Source organism: Chlamydomonas reinhardtii, chromosome 15 (assembly GCF_000002595.2).
Source record: "Chlamydomonas reinhardtii strain CC-503 cw92 mt+ chromosome 15, whole genome shotgun sequence".
NCBI lineage: Eukaryota > Viridiplantae > Chlorophyta > Chlorophyceae > Chlamydomonadales > Chlamydomonadaceae > Chlamydomonas > Chlamydomonas reinhardtii.
In genome coordinates, this window is record NC_057018.1 from 1,462,752 (window position 1) to 1,488,153 (window position 25,402).

At 61.4% G+C, this 25,402-nt stretch overlaps 2 protein-coding genes across 2 annotated transcripts in view; one reads left to right on the plus strand and one right to left on the minus strand.

The window, feature by feature from the left end:
• CHLRE_15g643028v5 (uncharacterized protein) overlaps nucleotides 1–8,237 on the plus strand; it is a 14,942-nt gene extending 6,705 nt beyond the window's left edge. The window contains exons 4-8 of the mRNA XM_043070696.1: nucleotides 5,400–5,432; nucleotides 5,680–5,735; nucleotides 5,882–6,236; nucleotides 6,362–6,457; nucleotides 6,599–8,237. Of these exons, the coding sequence (XP_042916549.1) occupies nucleotides 5,400–5,432; nucleotides 5,680–5,735; nucleotides 5,882–6,236; nucleotides 6,362–6,457; nucleotides 6,599–7,750 (1,692 nt within the window). The 3' untranslated portion in view covers nucleotides 7,751–8,237. The remainder of the gene's footprint in view (nucleotides 1–5,399; nucleotides 5,433–5,679; nucleotides 5,736–5,881; nucleotides 6,237–6,361; nucleotides 6,458–6,598) is intronic.
• A 2-nt stretch (nucleotides 8,238–8,239) lies between these two features.
• Nucleotides 8,240–20,515, minus strand: CHLRE_15g643191v5 (uncharacterized protein). Its single transcript, XM_043070698.1, has 11 exons — nucleotides 20,063–20,515; nucleotides 19,809–19,916; nucleotides 19,600–19,731; nucleotides 19,242–19,394; nucleotides 18,922–19,061; nucleotides 17,649–17,721; nucleotides 14,376–17,002; nucleotides 12,457–14,169; nucleotides 11,403–12,260; nucleotides 9,725–11,261; nucleotides 8,240–9,475 (listed from the first exon to the last, which is right to left on the minus strand). The coding sequence occupies exons 1-11, from the start codon at nucleotides 20,178–20,180 to the stop codon at nucleotides 8,868–8,870; spliced, it is 8,067 nt and encodes a 2,688-aa protein (XP_042916550.1). The 5' UTR covers nucleotides 20,181–20,515; the 3' UTR covers nucleotides 8,240–8,867.
• Nucleotides 20,516–25,402: the final 4,887 nt, after the last annotated feature.

Here is a 25,402-nt window from a genome sequence, read left to right on the forward strand (position 1 = left end):
CTCGCGAAACCGTCGCGACTTTTTTTCTCCGCGCGCGGCCGGCGCCGCGCCCCCATTTTTGATATCGTGCATATCTAGTATGCGAGTGCTACAACACTGCATATCACGGACGGCCGCGCGGCCGCGGCGAGCGGAAGGGCAAGCGCCCTCGGGATTGTGCCGTATACGCACGCAGAGACGCACGCACACTTTTGGAGGCGACACATTCCTCCGCAACATGACGGGATGCTGACGCATCCCCCCGGAGCAATTTGGAGGGGGGGAGGGGAGGTTGGGGTGGCTTGGACGGCGCTTGGGGAGGTGGGGGGTGCGCGGGCGTGTGTGAGGGTGGGTTTAGGCATTTCCTTGGCTGGCACGGGCTGTCGCCGGACGCCTGGGAGCGTTCTCGACGGCCAGGCACGGAACGCAGGCACCGGGGAGAGCGCGCGGTGTTGTGGGTCCGCCGTTCTGAGTGTGGGTGCCCATGGGGTGGAAGGGTGGAAAGGGGAAGGCGTGTGCAGGCGCGGAAGTGCTCGGAGTGCGCGCCGAGCGACCTTAACACGCTGCAACTGATATCTTCGCATTACGTGCGACCCAGCGGCAGCTTCACGCGGCTGCGGGGCAGACCTCGGCGTGGGAAATGCTAAAAATGCCGACTCGGTGAACCGCGCTGCCCGAGCCCGCTGACCGGCCCAAACGTGTCTACCAATGTTACGATATCGATCGGTGATGGGCTGGAGGCCGGGCGTGCAGCCTGGCGCGAGGCAGCTTCTGGAATTTTGTCGAGCGCCACTCCCGAACTCACAGTGCCGATCGCCCGGCGCTCCGCTGATGGGATTGTATATAAGTAAATGATATGTTGAATTCATATTATGCACATATCGGCGTGAGCTCGCGCCGCGTAGCGCGCGGGACTGCTCGCAAAATTTTAATTTCGCGAAACCGTCGCGGCCTTTTTTCTCCGCGCGCGGCCGGCGCCGCGCCCCCATTTTTGATATCGTGCATATCTAGTATGCGAGTGCTACAACACTGCATATCACCGGCGGCCGCGCGGCCGCGGCGAGCGGAAGGGCAAGCGCTCTCGGGATTGTGCCGTATACGCACGGACGGACGGACGGACGGACGGACAGTTTTGGAAGCGACACATTCCTCCGCAACATGACGGGATGCTGACGCATCCCCCCGGAGCAATTTGGAGGGGGGCGGGAGGTTGAGGTAGCTTGGACGGCGCTTGGGGAGGGTGGGGGTGCAGGGGCGTGTGTGGGGGTGGGTTTGGGCATTTCCTTGGCTGGCACGGGCTGCCGCCGGACGCCTGGGAGCGCTCTTGAGGGCCAGGCACGGAACGCAAGCAGCGGGGAGGGTGCGCGGTGTTGTGGGGCCGCCGTTCTGTGCGCGGGTGCCCACGGGGTGAAAGCGGGGAACGGGCGAACGCGTGTGCAAGTGCGGAAGTGCTTGGAATGCGCGCCGAGCGACCTTAACGCGCTGCAATAGATATCTTCACAGCATTCGCGACCCAGCGGCAGCTTCGGACGGTCGCGGCGCGGACCTTGGCGCGGGAAATGCTAAAAATGCCGACGCGGTGAACTGCGCTGCCCGAGCCCGCCGAGCGTCCCAAACACTTCTAACAATGTTACGACATTTATTGGTACTGCGTTGGAGTCCGGGCGCGCAGCTCGGCGTGAGGCAGTTTTCAGAATTTCTGCCGAGCCGACGCGATGAACTATGCCGCCCGAGCCCGCTGACCGCCTCAAACGCTTCTATGAATGTCTCGACACCGAGCGGCACTGGGCTGGAGGCCGGGCGAGCAGCCCGGTGCGAGGCAGCTTTTGGAAATTTGTCGAGCATCGTTCCCAAACTCGCTCTCCCGATCGCCCGGCGCCCCGCTGATGCGATTGTATATCAGTAAATGATATGTTGAATTCATATTATGCACATATCGGCGCGAGCTCGCGCCGCGTAGCGCGCGGGACCGCTCGCAACGTTTTAATTTCGCGAGACCGTCGCGATCTTTTTTCTCCGCGCGCGGCCGGCGCCGCGCCCCCATTTTTAATATCGTGCATATCTATAATACGAGTGCTACAACACTGCATATCACCGGTGGCCGCGCGGCTGCGGCGAGCGGAAGGGCAAGCGCCCTTGGGATTGTGCCGTATACGCACAGACGCACGCACGCACGGACAGTTTTGGAAGCGACACATCCCTCCGCAACATGACGGGATGCTGACGCATCCCCCCGGAGCAATTTGGAGGGGGCGGGAGGTTGAGGCAGCTTGGACGGCGCTTGGGGAGGTGGGGGGTGCGGGGGCGTGTGTGGGGGTGGGTTTAGGCATTTCCTTGGCTGGCACGGGCTGCCGCCGGACGCCTGGGAGCGCTGTCGAGGGTCAGGCACGGAATGCAAGCAGCGGGGAGGGCGCGCGGTGTTGTGGGTCCGCCGTTCTGAGTGCGGGTGCCCACGGGGTGGAAGCGGGGAACGGGCGAACGTGTGTGCAGGAAAGGGGAAGGCGTGTGTAGGCGCGGAAGTGCGCGCCGAGCGACCTTAACGCGCTGCAACTGATATCTTCGCAGCATTTGCGACCCAGCGGCAGCTTCGTGCGGCCGCGGCGCAGACCTCGGCGCGGGAAATGCTAAAACTGCCGACTCGGCGAACTATGCCGCCCGAGCCCGCTGAGTAGCTCAAACGCTTCTATGAATGTCTCGACACCGAGCGACGCTGGACTGGAAGCCGGGCGAGCAGCCCGGCGCGAGGCAGCTTCTGGAAATTTGCCGAGCATCGTTCCCAAACTCGTTCTCCCGGCCGCCCGGCGCCCCGCTCATGCGTTTGTATATCAGTAAATGATATGTTGAATTCACATTATGCACATATCGGCGCGAGCTCGCGCCGGAGTGCGCGCGGGACCGCTCGCAAAGTTTTTATGCTCGCGAAACCGTCGCGACCTGTTTTCTCCGCGCGCGGCCGGCGCCGCGCCCCCATTTTTGATAGCGTGCATATCTAGTATGCGAGTGCTACAACACTGCATATCACCGGCGGCCGCGCGGCCGCGGCGAGCGGAAGGGCGAGCGCCCTCGGGATTGTGCCGTATACGCACGCACGGACGGACAGTTTTGGAGGCGACACATTCCTCCGCAATCTGCAGATTGCTCCGGGAATCTGAGATTGCTCCGGGAATCTGCAGATTGCTCCGGGAATCTGCAGATTGCTCCGGGAATCGGAGATTGCTCCGGGAATCTGCAGATTGCTCCGGGAATCTGAGATTGCTCCGGGAATTTGGAGGGGGGGGGAGGTTGAGGTAGCTTGGACGGCGCTTGGGGAGGGTGGGGGTGCAGGGGCGTGTGTGGGGGTGGGTTTGGGCATTTCCTTGGCTGGCACGGGCTGCCGCCGGACGCCTGGGAGCGCTGTCGAGGGCCAGGCACGGAAGGCAAGCAGCGGGGACGGCGCGCGGTGTTGTGGGTCCGCCGTTCTGAGCGCGGGTGCCCATGGGGTGGAAGGGTGGAACGGGGAAGGCGTGTGTAGGCGCGGAAGTGCTCGGAGTGCGCGCCGAGCGACCTTAACGGGCTGCAACTGATATCTTCGCAACACTTGCGACCCAACGGCAGCTTCGTGCGGCCGCGGCGCAGACCTCGGCGCGGGAAATGCTAAAAATGCCGACGCGGCGAACTATGCCGCCCGAGCCCGCTGAGCGGCCCAAACGCTTCTATCAATATCTCGACACCGAGTGGCGCTGCGCTGGAGGCCGGGCGAGCAGCCCGGCGCGAGGCAGCTTCTAGAAATTTGCCGAGCATTGTTCTCAAACTCGCTGTCCCGATCACCCGGCGCCCCGCTGATGCGATTGTATATCAGTAAATGATATGTTGAACTCATATTATGCACATATCGGCGCGGGCTCGCACCGAAGTGCGCGCGGGACCACTCGCAAAGTTTTTATGCTCGCGAAACCGTCGCGACCTGTTTTCTGCGCGCGAGGCCGGCGCCGCGCCCCCAATTTTAATATCGTGCATATCTATAATGCGAGTGCTACAATACTGCATATTACCGGCGGCCGCGCGGCCCCGACGAGCGGAAGGGCGAGTGTACGGCGCGCACGCACGCACGGACGCACGGACGCAGTGAAATTTTGAGGGCGACACATCCCTCCGCAACATGACGGGATGCTGACGCATCCCCCCGGAGCAATTTGGAGGGGGGGGGGAGGAGGTGGGAGCGGCTCGGACGGCGCTTGGAGAGGTGGGGGGTGCAGGGGCGTGTGTGGGGGTGGGTTTGGGCATTTCCTTGGCTGGCACGGGCTGCCGCCGGACGCCTGGGAGCGCTGTCGATGGCCAGGCACGGAACGCAAGCAGCGGGGAGGGTGCGCGGTGTTGTGGGTCTCCTGTTCTGAGCGCGGGTGCCCACGGGGTGGAAGCGGGGAACGGGCGAACGTGTGTGCAAGTGCGGAAGTGCTTGGAATGCGTCCCGAGCGACCTTAACGCGCTGCAATAGATATCTTCGCAGCACTTGCGACCCAACGGCAGCTTCGTGCGGCCGCAGCGCAGACCTCGGCGCGGGAAATGCTAAAAATGCCGACTCGGCGAACTATGCCGCCCGAGCCTGCTGAGTGGCCCAAACGCTTCTATCAATGTCTCGACATGAAGCGGCGCTGGGCTGGAGGTCGGGCGAGCAGCCCGGCGCGAGGCAGTTTCTGGAAATTTGTCGAGCATCGTTCCCAAACTCGCTCTCCCGGCCGCCCGGCGCCCCGCTGATGCGATTGTATATTAGTAAATGATATGTTGAATTCATATTATGCACATATCGGCGCGGGCTCGCGCCGGAGTGCGCGCGGGACCGCTCGCAAAGTTTTTATGCTCGCGAAACCGTCGCGACCTGTTTTCTCCGCGCGCGGCCGGCGCCGCGCCCCCATTTTTGATATCGTGCATATCTAGTATGCGAGTGCTACAACACTGCATATCACCGGCGGCCGCGCGGCCGCGGCGAGCGGAAGGGCGAGCGCCCTCGGGATTGTGCCGTATACGCACGGACGGACGGACGGACGGACGGACAGTTTTGGAGGCGACACATTCCTCCGCAATCTGCAGATTGCTCCGGGAACATGACGGGATGCTGACGCATCCCCCCGGAGCAATGTGGAGTGGGGGGGGCGGGAGCGGGAGTGGGAGAGACGGGAGTGGCTATGAGGGGTGTGGGGGTTTCGAGGCATGGGGTGCGTTGCGGGATGGGAGTTGCGAGTTTGTGATTCTGAGTCTCGGTTGGTTTAATTATACTCGATTTGCATAAGACAGTGTTACATATAATTGTTTTGACTGGAACTGTGCGGTTTTGTGCTTTCGTTACAATCTAATTTTGTTCCGGAAATCGTGTGTCGTCGGCGTTCATAGCTGGCGTTCGGCTTGCCAGTCGTGCTTGTTGCGTATAAGTTTTGGAGATTTAGCTGGAGCTCGGGAGGGCGTGCAACATTTCAACGGTGCGTTGCGCGCGAAGTCGTCGGAGGCGTTACGTGTGGGACGGGCGTTACGGGCGTGGGGTGTGGTGTGGGGGGCAGGGTGGGTGTGTGTTGTGTTGTGCTGTCTATCCAAATTAGGTCGGAGTTGTGGAAGCGTGTGGTGCAGGGCCTAAAACAGGGGAACGTGAATAGCAGGCCTGCGACAAGGTTTTGGTGAGAAGGCGTATCTTCCTACACCTGCAGTATCGTTTTTTTGCCTGTTCTGCAGATGTTGTCGCCTAGCTCGTCTGCGTCGAGTTCTTCTCTGTGGAGTTCGCCGCTGAGGTGAGTTGGGTGGTAGGGGTGCTGTTGGGGGTTGGGGTTGGGGGTTGGGGAGTTGGGGAGTGGGTTGGGGTGTGTATTTTAGCGGGGGTATTTAGGAGCTTCATTTAGTGATTTGCTGAACTCCGTGTGTGTGTATATGTGTTCAGGAAGCGGGCGGCTATGGGCAGGCGCGAGGAGAAGGTTTTTGTACATCAGGTGTTTGGTCCGGTCGAGCATGCGGATGTGCATACCGCGCCTTATGGCATGGCGCTGGGCTTCCAGGCTCAGGGCTTCGCTATTCGGATCGGCAAGGATAAGCCCGCGTCGTCGCTGTTTCCGGAGCTGGGCGACTACGTGATGGTGGCGTCGCAGCAGGACGTGGGGGCGGCGCATCCGTGTTTGGTGGTGCTGTCCGCTGCGCGGGCGGCGCGCACTCCGGCTGGCCTGGCGCGGCAGCTGATTGAGGGCACGCTTCTGGGCAAGAGCGTGGTCATGGAGATCGAGGACTATGCGGCGGATGAGGTGAGATGGTGCTTGCGCTTGGGCTGGAATGTGTGTGTGTGTGAGCAGGGTGTGCGCTAGTGAGCTATGCGGTGTTGCTGTTGTTTACTGAGCGTTTGTATGTGATTGCCTTATGTTCTTTGCAGGTGCCAGCGGTTCTGGACGCCAACTTTCCTGGTGTGTGCGTGTGCCGCTTCGTGAGCGATGCGACGGTGCCGTCTGCCAAGATCACGGAGTCGCAGGTGCGTGGACGGTGGCGGTCGTGGGTAGTGGTGGCAGTTGGTGATATTGGCGAGGCCTGGCCTTTTATGGATGCTCCTAGCCTGTGTTTGCTAGCTGTTGCGTGCTGCTTGTTGAGAGGATTGTGGATTTGATTGTCGCAGGGACTGCCGCGGGTTGCTTGGCCGAATGAGCGCATCCTGTTGCCTCCGGATTCGGTGCTGGACTGGGCCGAGGTCTCGCGCGCTGGCGTGGTTGGCTCAGGCCCTGCCGGCGGTCGCGGTGGTGGTGGTGGTGCCGGCGGCAGCGGCGGCGGCGGCGGCAGTGCGCTGAGTGACAATCCGTTGTTCCAGCTGCCGCATGCCGCTGCGCTGCTCGCTGCACCTGTGCCGGGTACTTTGCGGCAGGCGAGCGGTAACAGCCCGGCGTCGATCAATGTCAAGGTGCTCTGCCACGCATCGCAGCCGTTGTCGGCGGCTGATGTGACGGCGGAGGCGCTGCCGTGCACGACGGCGGCGGCGCTGCTGCACGACCTGCGGGGGCTGTCAGCGAACGCCTCTACGGCAGATGTGCTGACAGCGGCAGCGGGCGTGGGCATGTCGCTCCGCATGGTGGAGGTGCAGTTGACGTACTGGCGCCCTCGTCCGTACGAGAAGCAGCTGCTGCAGTGGATTGCGGCGGCTGGCGCGCAGCGGGAGCCGGTGGTGATTGGGTTCGTGGGTGTGCTGGGCCCGTCGCGGCGCTACGAGCCGCGGATCGTGGTTCAGAACCGGGCGATCGTGGGGCTGTTTTCGCACGTTGTCCGGCTGGGCCGCCTCGCGATGGACATGGGGTATGCGTCGCTGCGCGAGCCGGGCGCTGCTGGTGCGGCGGCGGGGGCGGCGGCGGCGGCGCCGGTGGAGTTGCCGCCGGCATGGATGCCGCTGCTGCCCGGCGTGCTGGAGCGCGCGGAGCTGGTGGAGTGCGTGGAGCGGTCGCAGTTTCCGCTGTGCCCGGAGGATGGCTGCGGCCTGGACGGTGGCGGCGCGTGCGAGCAGTGTGGCGTGGTGCCGACGCGCGCCGCGTTCGGCTTCAAGGTGCGCGTGCGCTCGGAGTCGGCTGCTGGCATCACGGGCGGCGAGGCGGTGCTGGCGGCGGAGGCTGTGTGGCGCGACTACTCTCCTGTGTGCACGCTGGAGGAGGCGCGTACGGCGCCGCTGGGTCTCGTGGAGGCGTCGGACCTGCTGCGCGAGGCGGGTGTGGGCACGCTGAAGCTGTGGCAGGTGCCGGGTGTGGGGCTGTCTATCGTGCCCATGGGCGTGGTGGCGAAGGTGTGAATGGTAAAGTTTCGTGTTACATAGTGATTATGGGAGTGTTGTGCTGTGCTGCGGGTGTTGTGGGGATGGTGTAACATTGGATTTGAACCATGAATGGTATGCGGTACGAATGGATGGAGGGATTGTACGGCATGATGTTGTTGCTGGCATGTGTCGTAAGTATGATAGTGGCGTATGGTATTATATATACCTGAGCGTTTGGAACATTCTGTTGTGTAATTGGAAACGTGGAAGCAGTTGTTGTTACAAATTATGAGGAAGACATGTGATGCTTGAGCCAGCAAGTCCATGGTTCTGATTGCAAGTGCAAAGCTTTGCTGGAGCTCTCTGTTTCATTTTATGACTGAAAAGACAAGTTGCTTGACACGTCTTCTCATTACAGACAGCTATGTGGTGATGAAGAGCCCATGGAGTGTTGGTTTCCGGCGGTGACAAGTCGCTCCACATGAGTGTATTGATACTTTGGATCTATAGCTAGCTTATGCACACCAAATTGGATTGGTCAGCTACCATTCGCACATCCGCTTTACAGCATGCTATCATTCGTTCAGTTAAAGTTGCTTGCCAGCGGTGACAAATTGTTCCACACAAGCTATCCTGTGTATCATCTACATGTCTGTGCCTTGCATGACCAATTGCCGTCACGATCCAGGAGGAAGCAGCCTCAATATTACTTAAGAACTACCGCTTATCGCTCAGCCTAGCACCTGCACCTTGGGCACAGCAAACTGGATTGGTCAGCTACCATTCGCACATCCGCTTTACAGCATGCTATCATTCGTTCAGTTAAGGTTGCTTGCCGGCGGTGACAAAGCGCTCCATACAAGCTATGCAGTGTATCATCTACATGTCTGCGCCTAGCACGACCAATTACTTTCATAATCCAGGAGGAAGCAGCCTTAATATCATTTAAGGACTATCGTTTGCTACTTGATCATTACATGACAAAAAGTTATTGTTCTTTATCATTCAGCCTAGCACCTGCAGCTTGCGCACACCAAATTGGATTGGTCAGCTATCATTCGCACATCTGCTTCACAGCACGCTATCATTCGTTCAGTTGAAGTTGCTTGCCGGCGGTGACAAATCGCTTCACACAAGCTATTCTGCGTATCGTCTATATATCTGTGCCCAGCATGACCAGTTGCTGTGCGTGCAGCGTCGCCTGTACGTCTGCCCAGCCCTGGCCCGACTGACAACTTGCCGCTAGCGCTGCCAGTGTTTGCACGAGCTCCACTTCGAGCGCAGTGTTGAGCACATACTCTTGCCAGGCGGCCGTTGCGTGCCATGGCGCGTCCAAGGGTATGCGGTCCGCTGTGATGGCGCGTGCCGCGCAGCCGGTGCGTAGTGGCTCGGTAAGTAGTTGCCAGTCTGGCGGACGCTGGAAGGGAAAGGCTGCGTGTGCTGAGGCTGTGGGCAGGAGTGCGTCGGCGATTAGTGGCATGAACAGCCAGCTGCTGGTGATCTGCAGCTGTCCTCGTCGTTGCTGTGTGCTCTGTAGCAGGCGCTCCCAGTCGGAGAAGTCGTGGCCGAACCACACTGGCGGGGGTGCCGGTCCATGTGCTGCTGCTATTGCGGCTGCTTGTGTTGCGAGTGAGTGGATGGTTGCTGGCAGCGCGGGCGGAGGGAAGTCGCCTGTATGGGGCGGTGGGTGCCTGCTGTACTGTAACGGCATTGGCGGTGCCCGTGCCGTGGCGGGGCTGCGCTCCGTTTGCGGGAGCGGAACTGCAGGCGGTGCGTGTGTGTGTAGCGGCGGCGGTGGCGGGTGTGGGCGTGCCGCCGTTGTTGGCAAGGCGTGCTCTGGCGGTGGCTGTACTGTTGGAGTTGGGGACGTAGCACGCCTGGTTGGCGCTGTTGTGAGTGCGGCTGGGCCTGTGTAACGGGTGTGTGGCAGGTGTGTTTAAAGAGGCAGGTGTGGGGCGTGTGTGTGTGTGTGTGCTTGAGGCATGTCTTGATGTACTCAGATTTTCTTACCGGTGTGCTGGTGGATTAGGCGGTGCATCTCTTCGGCGCGGCGGAAGAGGTTTTGGTGGCGCGCCTGTGTTGCAGTTGCAAGCTGTCGCAGGCGCAGGATTTCTGCTTGCAAGTCGTTTGACATGATGGCGGCGTCAGTGAACTTCTGGATGATGTGCTCCCGTTGCTCAGCATTGCCGTGTGTGTACAGCGGTCGTAGCAGTCGCACATCGCTGAAACGCGTGAAGCGCGAGAGGCAAACGTACAGGCTGCGGCCGGACACGTGCGTGCCGGTGCCACGGCCCCAGGGTGGTGGTGTGAGTTCCAGCGCCCACCACTGGTTGGCGATGGTACAGCCCTCCACGAAGAAGTCGGTTACGGCGTAAGCCGAGCCGACGGGGATACCGTACCGCTTGATGCTCAACTGCTCGCACGGCTGGCTTGCGCCCGGCAGCTGCACTGGTTCCGGCAGCCTCAGGGAACCGGCGCTTGTGAACCCCGGCACAAGCGCGATGGTGTTGGGCGGGAGCTGCATGGTGGGTGGTAGCCGGGCGTTCAAACGATTGCCGAGCTGCGTGTCTGCTGGCTCGACGAACACGATGGCGGGCGGGTACTGCAGGTGCCGTATGGGGCTGCTGGGGTTGCGGTCGGGCGGCTCGCGGGGGTCCAGGATGATGCCACGCCCGGTGGCCTCCGTGTTGCGTCGTCGCCCCGCGCCAGTGGCCGTATTGTCCAGCAACGTGTACAGGATGCCCTCGTAGTAGTAGGTCGTGGGCGCGATGTCCTTGACGTTGTCGGGCGCTTGTTGCTTTGCCAGGATGGCTAAGGCGCCGGTGAGCGGTACTGTGGGCTGGCGGCGCCCAATTACCGCGTGATCGACAGCGTTCCAGGCGATGATGCGTTGGTTGCCGCGTGCCGGGTCGCGTGCCGCCAGGCGCAGGTTGAGCTCGTGGCGACCCTGGTTGCGGGGCGTGACCAATCGCCGCCGTTCTGGGTATAGAGTGCTGCCGGGTGGCAGCGCAAAGTCTGCGATTTGCCGGTTGAGGGTGTCGACCAATGTGGCTATGTTATCGCGCAGGCGAATTCGCTGCTCCTCCTGCACCGCGCCCGGCTGGGTCTTGTCGACCTGGATGGTGCCGTACAGTTGCACTGCTTGCTGCAGGCGCTGTCCGTCGCCGGTCGGTAGAAAGCGTTCCTGCCCCTCCAGGAAGAACACGTCCGTGGACGCGCGCCATACGTCCAAGCCGTGTGCGCGGCGCACGGCGGTGTTGGAGCCTGGCGAGGCCGTCGTCTGCCGGTTCTCTGGTGGTAGGCCGGGCTCGTTCAGGATACGTGCTGCGTCGTACATTACGGATACTCCGCCGGGCGGGGGCAGCTGACAGATGTCGCCGAACTGAATCAGACTGCGGCCATTCATGAGCTGCCGGTCTTCAGCTGGCTGATTGGGCAGGGCGTCCAGCTTGGCGTTTGCCGCCTCGTCACACTGGCCCAAGTGCTCTGCGCTGGTCATGGAAAACTCGTCCATGGCGCATAGGCGGCCAGGGAAGTTGGCGTTGACCTGCAGCGTCGGGAGAGGGATTGTGAAGAGAGACGTGAACGTGAGCGGTGGTGGGAGTGTGATAGGGTATTTGGCGATGATAAGGCACTTAGTGACTTATGTATGTTCTCACTGATTATGCTTAACCGTTTACGCGCTTACCTTGTGCACGTTGGTGTGTTGCACGTCGTTGTTGGCGTTCAAGCCGAACATGGTGGAGGTTGATAGCGGCGGCTGGCACGGTGAGGCGTGGTGCCCGGCAGCGCGCCATGTGTAGGCTGTTGCAGTGATCCAGCGCGGGAAGCCGTGCTGGAACGCAAACCACTGCACGGCGCGGATGAGCTGTGTCTTGCCGGCACCGGGGCCGCCTTGCACGATGCAGCGTAGCGAGTGCGGGGCCGGATGTGAAATGTTCTCCTCAGCGCGCTGGTCACACAGGAACTGGTCTGTCAGGTACAGGAATACGACCAGCTGTGGTAGGTTGAGTGTGAAGAGCGCGGCGGTGGTTTCCTGGCTGGGGCGCTCACTGAGGTGGTAGAAGGGCAGGTTCCGACCTCGGCTGCTGACGGGTCCGTGGTCTCGCCAGGCGTCGCCATCACTGTCCCTGATGAAGATATGTGCCAGGCGTCGCCCGTCTGCTTCACGCTGTAGGCGTAGCTGATGTCCAGCTGGTGGGCGGTAGCTGTCGCCTGTGTCGTCATTGGGGTTGAAGGTTTTGGCGGCGCTGATCCATAGGCGTGCCGCGTTCTGCAATATGGGGGTGGCAAGCCTGACGTTGCGCGTTTCGTGCGCGTGCTGTTCGCCGACTGGGATCGGGCTCTCTGTGAAGGGAGGTAGTTGTGCCATGGCGCCGGCTGCATAGTCGGTCAGCGGTGTAGGGCCAGGTGCGGGCGTGTTGGCGAGGATCTCATTGAGGTTGGCCAAGTCCTGCAAGGTTGGGTTGTCCTCCTCTGTGTCCACCGGTCCTTCGGGTTCTAGCGCGATGCCAGTGCCAGCATCGTCGTCGTCGTCGTCAGAAGCCTACAATCAGGACGGCAATAAGAGGGGGGGCTGAGGTCAGAATTCGGATGTTGTGCAGTGAGTAGTCGTGCAGCCCGGCTGGTGGCCTGAATGTGCAGTTGGTCAGGTCGGTTCTTATACTGTTGTAACACGGGATAAGCAACAGCGCGTGATGGCCGACTATTGTTGAGACATCCCAACGTAGTGCAGTGCTCACCTGCGATCCTGTGTCGTGCTCGTCGTGCGGTCCAGTGCCGTGTGCTGCCTCGCGCTCTGCTCGCCGTATGGCCTGCCGGCGCGCCTTGGCACGATCGCGTCCACGCACAATGGCGCTGGCCAGATTGGCGGCATTGCGCATGATGCGGTCGGCCATTGCCACGTAGTGTGCGTGGGGTTTGTGTTGTCTGCCTGCTTCAATGCGTGCTGTCTGTTGAAGCTCGTCATACCAGCGCACCCACACATCGCGGGCAGTATCTGGCGCTACGACGAGCTGCCCGCGCAATGGGTGGAATAGCGCCAGGCACCACACGTACCAGTCCTGAGCAGCGGGTGAGGTATCGTCGGGGTCCGGTCGCTGTGGTGGCGTGCTGAGGAGGCGTACGACCAGCGGCTTGCTGCGCCGGACGAGCATGTGCGTCTCCGCCTGTGGGTGCGGTGGCATGAAACCCACTCGCAGCAGGCGCCTTCTGCTGTAGCGTGGCTGGACTGCCTCGCCAGGACGGGCGCGGTACTGGCCGGCAGGCTGCACAGTGCCCGCACCTGCATCGTCGGTTACATCTGGAACTGCAGCTGTCTCCTCGTGGGCTGCGTCCATGGTTGCGGGTGGGCCTGCAGCGGCCTCGTCACGCGTCGCCTCCTCTTCTGCCTGCCTGATAGCCGCCGGGTGCTGTTGCTGCTCCTGTTCTTCTCGTTCCTCAGCTACTGCGAGGCGCTGCTCCTGTTCCTGCTGGAGCATGAGGTGATCTTTCTTGCGGCTTTGCATGATGGCGGTGAGCAAGTACGCTCCACACCATGGGCTGTCCAGCTCGGGGCCGCGGTAAATGATGTTGTCGGTGTTGGTGAGGGTGTGCAGGCGCCTGGTGGTGGTGTCGTGCGTATAGCGGTGGTGCTGAGGGATGAACTGCGTGTTGCCGGTAAGGACGATGGACATGAGCGGCTGCACATCGAGAGGGACATCATCCCACGAACAGTACGCAGTCGAGTAGCCCAGTGCCTGGAAGGCTGCCATCGCAAGCGACCGCGACATCTTGCCGGTCGCTGCGTGGATGGCGCTTTGTAGCACCGAAACAGTCGTCCGAGGCGGGGCTGCAGGTGCCGTGGCTGCTGTCGGCGCCTGTGGTGTAGCTGCTGCCACCTCTGGTGCGGCAGGCACCGCCGTTGTCGGTGTGACAGGTGCTCCGAGTGCGCGCGGCTGTCCGTCTGGCGAGCCAACCGTGCCACGTGTTAGCCTGTACGCCGCGCGCATGAGCGCCTCCAGGGCCACGTCGCTCTGGTCTTTTGCCTCGTACTTGGACATGTAGAACGACTGGTCGAGCGCGTTGTCGCGCGGATTCAGCGGGCAGGGGCCACGCCGGTCCTGCGGCGTGGCGCGCCATCTGAGCAGGGCCGAGCCGAGTTGCGGAGCTAACTCGCGGCCCACGTCAAACACGGTGCCGCAGCTGTTGTTGCAGCCAAATGCTAGAAGTAGCGCGACCATGTGCGGCACCACCATCTCGCCAGTCCGCTGCAACAGGAGCAGCGGCCCGTCAGGTGACAGCTGCTCCGCAAGCAGCACGCGATCGCGCCCGTAGATCATGCGACAGATGATCTGGCTGATCTTCCAGCAGGTCGAGGTATGGTGGTGTATCTGCGCCTGCAGCACGCAGCGCGTGACGTGGCGGGCGATGGCCACCCGGTCGTAGGCGGAATGGAGGAGCTGCTGTGTCGTGCTCTGTGGTGGGAAGGCAGGACAGACAAGGCGAGTGCAAATATCAGCTTAGTGAACCACGGGACTGAGAATTCACGTGACCGAGCAAGCGAACGTAAGGCTGGGCTATTCCCATGACGTACGAATCATTTTCACCGCCCCTTAGTCGCCCAAAATGCCCTTCGGGGATGCGAGAAGATGCTTCCAATTGCGATACAGATTAGACTCACCATGCGAGGCCAGCGGAGTGCAGGCGGAGCTGTCTCAGCATCCAGCGCCACTTCTGTAGTGTCGAGCTGAGCGCATGGCCAGCCGGCTTGGCGTAGAATGACGTCCAAGCTGTAGGTGGCGGGGCGGTCGCGCGAGGTGGTCGCCCCTGGTACCGGTAGCGCGATAGTGGCGAGCTCAGCACGGGGCAAGTCGTCCGCTGGTTCGAACGGCTCTGGCTGGCGCCGGCCCAGGGTCGGTGGTGCCTCAAACGGCGCTGGGCACGTCATGCGCCCGAGTGCCTCAGCCAGCTGCAGCGCCGGTTGTGGCCATAGGTCGAGACTCGCTTGTCGCATGGCGCCAACGGCGTTGTGGAACTGCCGCTCTAGTAGGTGGATGTCCAGTGCTTCGATCAGAGCCTCACCGTGCGCGTGTAGCGCTCCCCGACCTGTCACCTCGGACTTGTGCGCATTGTATGTCGTGGGACCGACGGGCGCGCGGCCAGCGCCAGGTATCAGCCGCCGGCCGTCCAAATCCCAGTTGAACATCACCTCTGTAAACGCCGCCATGATGGCACGCGCATTTTCTGCACACGCCACAGGGCTCCGTGCCGAGCGTTCCCACCGGCGGTACTGGGTCTCCTCGTCCGTGGGCGCACCCGTCTCCGAATCAAAGGTGACGGTCTGGCCAGCGATGAAGGCTACGCCCACAGCTGTGAGGTCAGAGAAATTGATGGTGTAGAAAAAATTGCTGGCGCCAAACGCAACATTGGCGCCGAGCAGACGGCTGCGGAAGCGCTGGTAGAAGGCATCAGTGCCGTCAACGCGCGCGGTGCCAACGCGGATGCTGTCAGCGAAGCGGCGCACAGCAACTGGGGCGTTGGCGAGGGCTCGGCGCCGCACCGTCGAGTGCGGGTCGGAGGAGAGCACGACCGCCGCCGCACGCGCGTCCTCAACTGATAGCTGTCGGACGGGCGCCAGCGCATGCGGCGTGTTGACTGTCGCTATGTTCACGGCCAAGTTGACGTGATGCCGTGTTAGTGCATCGGATGCGTGCCAGAGGAGGTCGGGCTGCTCGCCAAATTGCCGCGCCGGGTACCGCCGCAGGAGCTGTTGCAAATAAAAGTCCTCCTGCATGCCTGGTGGGCGCATGCCGCAGTAGCCGTTGGGGAAGGTGCAGGGGTGGGTGGTGACCCATACGCTGGGGACGTAATCGCTGATTGGCTGTATGCCGCGGCCGCCTGCGGCGCTGATAATGCAGCCGCTGGACTCCAACAACCCGTACAGCCCTTCCGGATGGAGCCCGCCTAGCCGCCGCGCGTCCACGGTATTGATGTTTGGCACGGCCAGTTCGGCGTCGGTGATGCCGGTCATCGGCCCCATTGGCTCGTTGGCCTCGTCGTCACCTGCGGCTGCTACTGCACGGCCAGGAGGCGGAGGAGCCCGGCCAGGTGTTGGTCGGGCAGTGGTTGCAACGGCTGGTGATGGCTGTCGTGTCACTGGCTGAGGTTGTTGCTGAGCAGTAGCGGGCACGGGTGTGACGGGAACAGCAGGCTGTGCTGTGGGGGTAATTGCAGGTGGCACTTGTGCGGGCATGAGAACCGCTGGCACGGCCGGGTGCTGCTGTCGTGTCACCTCCTCGTATACTGGCTGCAGAGCTTCACGCTGTCGACTGAGGTAGTTGCGGACAGTCGTCGCGTCTAGGTCGTCAATGCGAGCGGGGCTGCCCTGCAACTGCATTTGCGTCGCCAGCGCCAGCCACTGGTGATTTCGCCACATGGCATGCTGCTCTGGCGTCCATGGCAAGAGCTGCAGGGCTAATCGTATGATGTTGCGGTTTAGGCGCATGCCGCCGCGCCCTCGCCGACCGCCGCGGCCCCGCTGCTGTTGGTGGCCGGGCTCACGCGCCGCGGTGATTGCGGCATCCAGTTCAGCACGCGCCGCAGCCATACGCACTCGTTCTGCAGCTGCCGCCTGAGTGACTTGTTCCTCAGTTGTCGCTGCTTCTGCAGCAGCTGCTTGCTGTGCTGCGCGGAGATCGTCTGCTTGTTGTCGCACGCGCGCTGGGCCTTCGCGGTCCGCCACAAAGGCCCGCTGCAGCTCCGCTGCATCTGCCTCAGTACGTGGTGCCGTGGCGGCTGCAATTAGCGCGTCCGGCACCACAGGCCCGGCGCCCATGCGCTGGAGTGCTTCGACGGCTGCTGCATTGACCGGCACGCCGTAGGTATTGCAGATGTGCTGCGCCCACCACAGCACTGCTGGTGGCCGGATCATGAGGCATTGTGTGCTGCGCAAGAGACGCGCAAGCTCCTCGTCGCTTGCTACAGCATCCGCAAAGATAACACGGACGCGGTCAGGCAGCTGGTCTGGGTGAGCTGGGCAGCGGCGGCTTGCGAGCTGACGCATGAGGTCTGCCGGCGAGGCGTTCGGAAACGCAATGGTGTGCCCCGTGCCGCTGCGCGGCAACGTGGCGACAGGCAGGTGCTCATCGATGTCACGGCGGCGGATGTACATGACAATCATGCGCAGTTGGTCCATCGCCACCAGCCGCCGCTCTACCATCGTGAGTAGAGGTGCGCCCTCGCCGTTTGGCATGTGAGGGATGTCGCCTGTGTCGACCACCGCCAGTGCAAAGCCCGGCACGCGGCCTCCTATAAATCAGGAAGGCAAAGGATGGAAACCAAAAGTAGCATGCGTTAGTTTTGAAGGATTCACAAAGCCCCAGCACGGTAAGAACTTCCATATGTAGCTCCCGTATAGATCTGTGCCACCCAGTCTTTGTTCAGTACTAGCTAGCATTTATCGCCCTGTCTTCATTCCCCTCCTTCTCTACTCTAATCTAAATAAATGTAATCCCCTCGCTTCCCCTCTCCTCTCCTCCCCTCCGCTCCGCTCCCCTCCCCTTCCTTTCCCTCTCCTCCTCTCCCCTCCTCTCCCCTTCCTTTCCCTCTCCTCCTCTCCCCTCCCTTTCCCTCCCCTCCCCTCCCCTCCCTTCTTCTCCCCTCCTCTCCCCTCCCTTCCTCTTCCGTCCCCTCCTTTCTCCTCCCTTCCTCTCCCCTCCCCTCCTCTCCTCTCCCCTTCCTTCCTCTCCCTTCCTCTCCCCTTCCCTTCCCTTCCCTCCCCTCCCTTCCTCTCCTCTCCCTTTCCCTCCCTTCCCCTCCCTTCTCTTCTTTTCTCTCCCCTCCTCTTCCTTCCTTTCCCCTCCTCTCCCTTCCTCTCCTCTCCTCTCCCCTCCTCTCCCCTCCTCTCTCCTCCTTTCCCCTTCCCCTCCATGCATATAATTACTTAATTACTTACGATCAAACGCGTCTTGGCAGTCGTCACAGACGCGCAGGCGCTCTGGCTGACCGTTGGCATCAAGCCAGAGGTTCTGTAGCGCACCAGCATCGGATCCGAGTACACGAGCGGCGTAGGCGACATGAGCCGGTGGTGGTGGGCTCGGCGCAGGCGATGGTAGTGGGGATGCGGTCACTGCAGGTGATGCAGCTGCGAGGGGTGATGATGGCGAAGACATGGTTGGTGCAGGCGAGTCACCCGGTGCTGGTGCTGGCTGTGGTTCAGGCGTTTCAAGTAATCCTGCCTCCACCTCTTCAATTTCGCGCTGCCGCTGACGGCGGTAGGGTGCGAGTACGTCCTCCTCCTCGTCTTCGTCCGTGCCTAGTCCGCCAGCCTCGCCGTGCGCGGCGTCTTCATCACCAACGGCCGTCGCACCCGTACCAGCGCCTCGCCGCTGCTGTGGGCCGCGGTGCACTTCAAAAGCAGCGTGCGGTGGCGGTGACAGCGGCTCGCGCCATGGCTCTCCTGGCCGGCGCAGCCGTTGCCACCGGGTCAGACCGCTGCGCTGCACAGCTGGAGTGCCAGCGATGTCCAGACGCAGCAGTTCGAACCTTAACTCCAGATCCGGCCATAGCCGTGGTGTGCATTTGCCAGCGGGCCGGTAGCACCCACAGCTAACGCAGACAGCGCTAGGAAGGTGCCGCCGGTAGGCATGCTGCAGCGCCACCGCAAGCTGTACATCAGCAGTCAAGCCACCAGAGCCGAGCTGAATTTCCCGCTCATCTGCTGCAGCACCGCCAGGCCCACAAAGCAGTTCCTCTGAGGATTGCTCCTGCTCAGGTATGTGCAAGAACTCAGCGAGCTTCTTCGGCAGCACAGAAGAAGGATCGTGCTGTGCTTCATGAACACGTATTGCACGACGCCGTGCAGCCTGAGCTGCAGTGTTCGCAGCACGCTCAGTCGCCGCCTGCTCCTGCGGCAAGCCTGCTCGACGAGCGGCCTCTGCCGCGGTGTGAGCAGCACGCTCAGCCGCCGCCTGCTCTGGCAGTAACGCTGCCCTGTGTGCGACATGGGCTGCAGCATCAGCAGTACGCACGGCCTCTGCCCGCTCTGGTGGCAACGCTGCTCGCCGCTCTGCTTCTGCTCTAGCATGGTGCTGAGCTCTGGTTGCAGCTTGTATCGCTGCCTGTCGCTGTCGGTACTCCGCAAGTATTGCTCGAAGACGTGCATAATTAACGGCAGCGTCTTGTCTGAGTCTAATTGCTGCGCCTGGAGCTAAAGGCGTTCCGCTCACGTGCACTGCCAGAGCTGTTGCGGAACGAATCGCAGCTGCTAGAACTGCAGGTGGCGGACTTTCACGTGCAGGCGACGTGGAATGATGGCTGCTAGAGGAGCTCTCCACAATGCCACCCGCGTTATCCTCATCGTCCATCTCTGTTTATAATGCAACACAAAGGTGCAAGTGAGTATGACATGACATCTCTCATGCCAAAACAAACACTAATCAATGGCTTGATGATTACAAAATTACTTACAATTGTTAGTCAATGCCCTATTACGTACAAGGTTTCTCATAACTATACAAACAATATGCACGTGATCATGTATGCTCACCTGAGGCACTGGAAGAGTCGGAGGTACCCGTGGATGGTGAGGAAGTAGACATGGGAGAACCGTGGTGCTGTTCGCCAACCATGCCAGTAACTTCCACAGTGGTGGCAATTGCTGCCGTCTCCAATGCATTGGAGGGCGATTCCTCGCGAGCGCCTGCATGCAGCAAACACATAAGCACGGTACAATAAACGTCAAGGACAGGCTACGAAAATGCAACATGCATGAGCTGGCAACACTTATGCATCCAATACGTGTACTTAAATATGTGCATGCATGGTTGTACGGGATAAGTCCTGTACTAAGCTCACGATGCCAATCACAGTTTGCACCGACCCCTCCATTTAACGGATCTAATTACCTGGCGAGGGAGGTGCTTCAAACAGGTGAGGCTCTTCCGAACGCTGTGGGGTGTGACGGAAGGCAGTCGCACGTGCTGCCGAGCCGATGTGACTAGCTGTCCTGACCCGAGCCTGCTCCGCCAGTCGCGAGTCTGCATTCAGTGTGGACACATAGTCAGTACCGTATCAAGCTATCTCATATTCCGCCATTACATCACTGCAAGCGCACCTAGCACAGGGCTGGTGCTGGACATGCCCGCCGTGCCAATAGCTTCCGCGACCAGTAAGTTGCGTTGTTGGCGTCGCTGTAGAGCAGCTAACCTCTGGTTTGCTGTACCTGTATGATGATAGCACAGATTGAAGGCAATACTCAAACACAGTTGTGTGGCACAAGACGTTTACCACACGCCAGTACCTGGGAAGGAAGAGTAACGGTAGCACGAGACTTGCGATTCACATAGCATCCCGAAATTGGTTGCTCACCCGTGGTGAACCCGAGGGGTGAGCCGAGAGGAAGGTGCGAGGGGTCGTTGCCAAGCGCATGGCCGCTCAGCACCGGACTCGGCGACCAGCCTCCAGAGTCAGGAGGCGATGAAGACATAGAAGCACTTGAGCTGGAGCTCGTGTAACGGCTCCGAGCGGAACCACTGTTGGATCGAGTAGCCATGCTCGGCGATACTTACATCGCCGAGCACAACGAACTACCTAGTACTACTGCCAAATGTCAAGTGAATAACAATAAAGCTGGCAGCAGTGACGCGGTTCTAGATTAGTTACTTCAAAGAAGTGTTGTAGCAGGCGCATAAAGTGTATTCGCGAACACGACAATGAAGACAAAACAGAGCCAAGTATGTAGAAGAACAAGGCGACGTGGTAATTCACAGAAGTCCGGCAGTCGGTAGCGAACTGTTGTGCGAAGATTGAATGTTTCTGAGCCTGAGTGTTTGTATTGTGGGTTATATGTTTGGGTATGTGGGACTGGGTATGTGGGACTGGCCAAGCACAAATTTTGGGAGTTTTCACGAGTGCTCTGAAATATCATGGAGCGTCAGAGCGTAGCTTCTTCTCATATGCACATAATAACTATTTTCGCAGCACTTGTGACCCAGCGGCAGCTTTGTGCGGCTGCGGTGCAGGCCTCGACGTGGGAAATGCTAAAACTCCCGACGCGACGAACTATGCCGCCCGAGCCCGCTGAGCGGCTCAAACGCTTCTTTCAGTGTCTCGACACCGAGCGGCGCTGGTCTGGAGGCCGGGCGAGCAGCCCGGCGCGAGGCAGCTTCTGGAAATTTGCCGAGCATTGTTCCCAAACTCGCTCTCCCGATCGCCTGGCGCCCCGCTGATGCGATTGTATATCAGTAAATGATATGCTGAATTCATATTACGCACATATCGGCGCGAGCTCGCGCCGCGTAGTGCGCAGGACAGCTCGCAACGTTTTAATTTCGCGAAACCGTCGCGACCTGTTTTCTCCGCGCGCGGCCGGCGCCGCGCCCCCATTTTTAATATCGTGCATATCTATAATGCGAGTGCTACAACATTGCATATTACCGGCGGCCGGGCGGCTGCGGCGAGCGGAAGGGCGAGCGCCTTCGGGATTGTGCCGTATACGCACAGACGCACGGACAGTTTTGGAGGCGACACATTCCTCCGCAACATGACGGGATGCTGACGCATCCCCCCGGAGCAATTTGGAGGGGGGGCGGGGAGGTTGGAGCAGCTTGGACGGCACTTGGGGAGGTGGGGGTGCAGGGGCGTGTGTGGGAGTGGGTTTGGGCATTGCCTTGGCTGGCACGGGCTGCTGCCGGACGCCTGGGAGCGCTCTCGATGGCTAGGCACGGAACGCAGGTAGCTGGGAGGGCGTGCGGTGTTGTGGGTTTCGTGTTGTGTGCGTGGGTGCCCACGGGGTGGAAGCGGGGAACGGGCGAATGCGTGTGCAAGTGCGGAAGTACTCGGAATGCGCGCCAAGCCACCTTAACGCACTGCACCGAATATCTTCACAGTGTTTGCGACCCAGCAGCAGCTTCCTGCGGCCGCGGAGCAGACCTCGGCGCAGGAAATGCTAGAAATGCCGACTCGGCGAACTATGCCGCCCGAGCCTGCTGACCGACCCAAACGCTTCTATGAATGTCTCGACACTGAACGACGCTGGGCTGGAGGCCGGGCGCGCAACTCGGCGCGCGGCAGCTTCTGGAAATTTGTCGAGCATCGTTCCCAAACTCGCTCTCCCGATCGCCCGGCGCCCCGCTGATGCGATTGTATATCAGTAAATGATATGTTGAATTCATATTATGCACATATCGGCGCGAGCTCGCGCCGGAGTGTGCGCGGGACCGCCCGCAAAGTTTTTATGCTCGCGAAACCGTCGCGACCTTTTTTCTCCGCGCGCGGCCGGCGCCGCGCCCCCATTTTTAATATCGTGCATATCTAGTATGCGAGTGCTACAACACTGCATATCACCGGCGGCCGCGCGGCCGCGGCGAGCGGAAGGGCGAGCGCCCTCGGGATTGTGCCGTATACGCACAGACGCACGCACGGACACTTTTGAGAGCGACACATCCCTCCGCAACATGACGGGATGCTGACGCATCCCCCCGGAGTAATTTGGAGGGGGGGCGGGGAGGTTGGAGCAGCTTGGACGGCGCTTGGGGAGGGTGGGGGTGCAGGGGCGTGTGTGGGAGTGGGTTTGGGCATTGCCTTGGCTGGCACGGGCTGCCGCCGGACGCCTGGGAGCGCTGTCGAGGGCCAGGCACGGAACGCAAGCAGCAGGGAGGGCGTGTGGTGTTGTGGGTCCGCCGTTCTGTGCGCGGGTGCCCACGGGGTGAAAGCGGGGAACGGGCGAACGCGTGTGCAAGTGCGGAAGTGCTCGGAATGCGCGCCGAGCGACCTTAACGCGCTGCAACAGATATTTTCGCATTACGTGCGATCTAACGGCAGCTTCCTGCGGCCGTGGCGCGGACCTCGGCGCAGGAAATGCTAGAAATGCCGACTCGGCGAACCATGCCGCCCGAGCCTGCTGACCGACCCAAACGCTTCTATGAATGTCTCGACACTGAACGACGCTGGGCTGGAGGCCGGGCGCGCAACTCGGCGCGCGGCAGCTTCTGGAAATTTGTCGAGCATCGTTCCCAAACTCGCTCTCCCGATCGCCCTGTGCGCCGCTGATGCGATTGTATATCAGTAAATGATATGTTGAATTCATATTATGCACATATCGGCGCGGGCTCTCGCCGGAGTGCGCACGGGACCACTCGCAAAGTTTTCATGCTCGTAAAACCGTCGCGACCTTTTTTCTCCGCGCGCGGCCGGCGCCGCGCCCCCATTTTTGATATCGTGCATATCTAGTATGCGAGTGCTACAACACTGCATATCACCGGCGGCCGCGCGGCCGCGGCGAGCGGAAGGGCGAGCGCCCTCGGGATTGTGCCGTATACGCACGCAGAGACGCACGCAGAGACGCACAGTTTTGGAGGCGACACATCCCTCCGCAATCTGCAGATTGCTCCGGGAACATGACGGGATGCTGACGCATCCCCCCAGAGCAATTTGGAGGGGGGGGGGAGGTTGGGGTAGCTTGGACGGCGCTTGGGGAGGGTGGGGGTGCAGGGGCGTGTGTGGGGGTGGGTTTGGGCATTTCTTTGGCTGGCACGGGCTGCCGCCGGACGCCTGGGAGCGCTGTCGAGGGCCAGGCACGGAACGCAAGCAGCGGGGAGGGTGCGCGGTGTTGGGTGTCCGCCGTTCTGAGCGCGGGTGCCCATGGGGTGGAAGGGTGGAAAGGGGAAGGCGTGTGTAGGCGCGGAAGTGCTCGGAGTGCGCGCCGAGTGACCTTAACGCGCTGTAACAGATATCTTCGCAGCATTTGCGACCCAGCGGCAGCTTCGGGCGGCCGCGGTGCAGACCTCGGCGCGGGAAATGCTAAAAATGCCGACTCGGCGAACCGCGCTGCCCGAGCCCGCCGAACACTTCTAAGAATGTTACAACACCTATCGGTGCTGCGCTGGAGGCCGGGCGCGCGCTCGGCGTGAGGCAGCTTCTGGAAGTTTGCCGAGCACCACTTCCGAACTCGCTGTCCCGGCCGCCCGGCGCCCCGCTGATGCGATTGTATATCAGTAAATCATATACAGATTTTATCGTGCGTAATGGCTGGCGCGGAGTCGCGCGGCGCAGCGCGCGGGACAGCTCGCAATATTCCGATATATCGCGAAACCGTCGCGACCTTTTTTCTTCGCGCGCGGCCGGCGCCGCGCCCCGCTTTTTTAATATCGTGCATATCTATAATGCGAGTGCTGCGCCCCCGTGCTTGGCGGCCGGCCGCGCGGCTGCGCCGAGAAGAATTCAAAATTTCGACCCTGCATCATGTACGGCGCACAGACGCACGCACGGACGCAGTGAACTTTTGAGGGCGGCATGTCCCTTCGCTTTGCTCCGGGAACATGACGGGATGCTGACGCATCCCCCCGGAGCAATTTGGAGAGGGGGAGGGGAGATTGGACGGCGCTTGGGGAGGTGGGGGTGCAGGGGCGTGTGTGGGGGTGACTTTTGGCATTTCCTTGGCTGGCACGGGCTGCCGCCGGACGCCTGGGAGCGCTCTCGACGGCCAGGCATGGAACGCAAGCAGCGGGGAGGGCGCGCGGTGTTGTGGGTCTCCTGTTCTGAGCGCGGGTGCCCATGGGGTGGAAGGGTGGAAAGGGGAAGGCGTGTGCAGGCGCGGAAGTGCTCGGAGTGCGCGCCGAGTGACCTTAATGCGCTGCAACTGATATCTTCACAACACTTGCAATCCATCGGCAGCTTCACGTGGCTGTGGCGCAGACCTCGGCGCGGGAAATGCTAAAAATGCCGACTCGGCGAACTGTGCCGCCCGAGCCCGCTGAGCGGCCCAAACGCTTCTATGAATGTCTCGACACCGAGCGGCGCTGGGTTGGAGGCCAGGCGCGCAGCCCGACGCGAGGCAGCTTCTGGAAATTTGCCGAGCATCGTTCCCAAACTCGCTCTCCCGACCGCCCGGCACCCCGCTGATGCGATTGTATATCAGTAAATGATATGTTGAATTCATATTATGCACATATCGGCGCGAGCTCGCGCCGGAGTGCGCGCGGGACCGCTCGCAAAGTTTTTATGCTCGCGAAACCGTCGCGACCTTTTTTCTCCGCGCGCGGCCGGCGCCGCGCCCTCATTTTCGATATCGTGCATATCTAGTATGCGAGTGCTACAACACTGCATATCACCGCCGGCCGCGCGGCCGCGGCGAGCGGAAGGGCGAGCGCCCTCGGGATTGTGCCGTATACGCACGGACGGACGGACAGTTTTGGAGGCGACACATTCCTCCGCAACATGACGGGATGCTGACGCATCCCCCCGGAGCAATTTGGAGGGGGGGAGGGGAGATTGGACGGCGCTTGGGGAGGTGGGGGTGCAGGGGCGTGTGTGGGGGTGACTTTTGGCATTTCCTTGGCTGGCACGGGCTGCCGCCGGACGCCTGGGAGCGCTCTCGACGGCCAGGCATGGAACGCAAGCAGCGGGGAGGGCGCGCGGTGTTGTGGGTCTCCTGTTCTGAGCGCGGGTGCCCATGGGGTGGAAGGGTGGAAAGGGGAAGGCGTGTGCAGGCGCGGAAGTGCTCGGAGTGCGCGCCGAGTGACCTTAATGCGCTGCAACTGATATCTTCACAACACTTGCAATCCATCGGCAGCTTCACGTGGCTGTGGCGCAGACCTCGGCGCGGGAAATGCTAAAAATGCCGACTCGGCGAACTGTGCCGCCCGAGCCCGCTGAGCGGCCCAAACGCTTCTATGAATGTCTCGACACCGAGCGGCGCTGGGTTGGAGG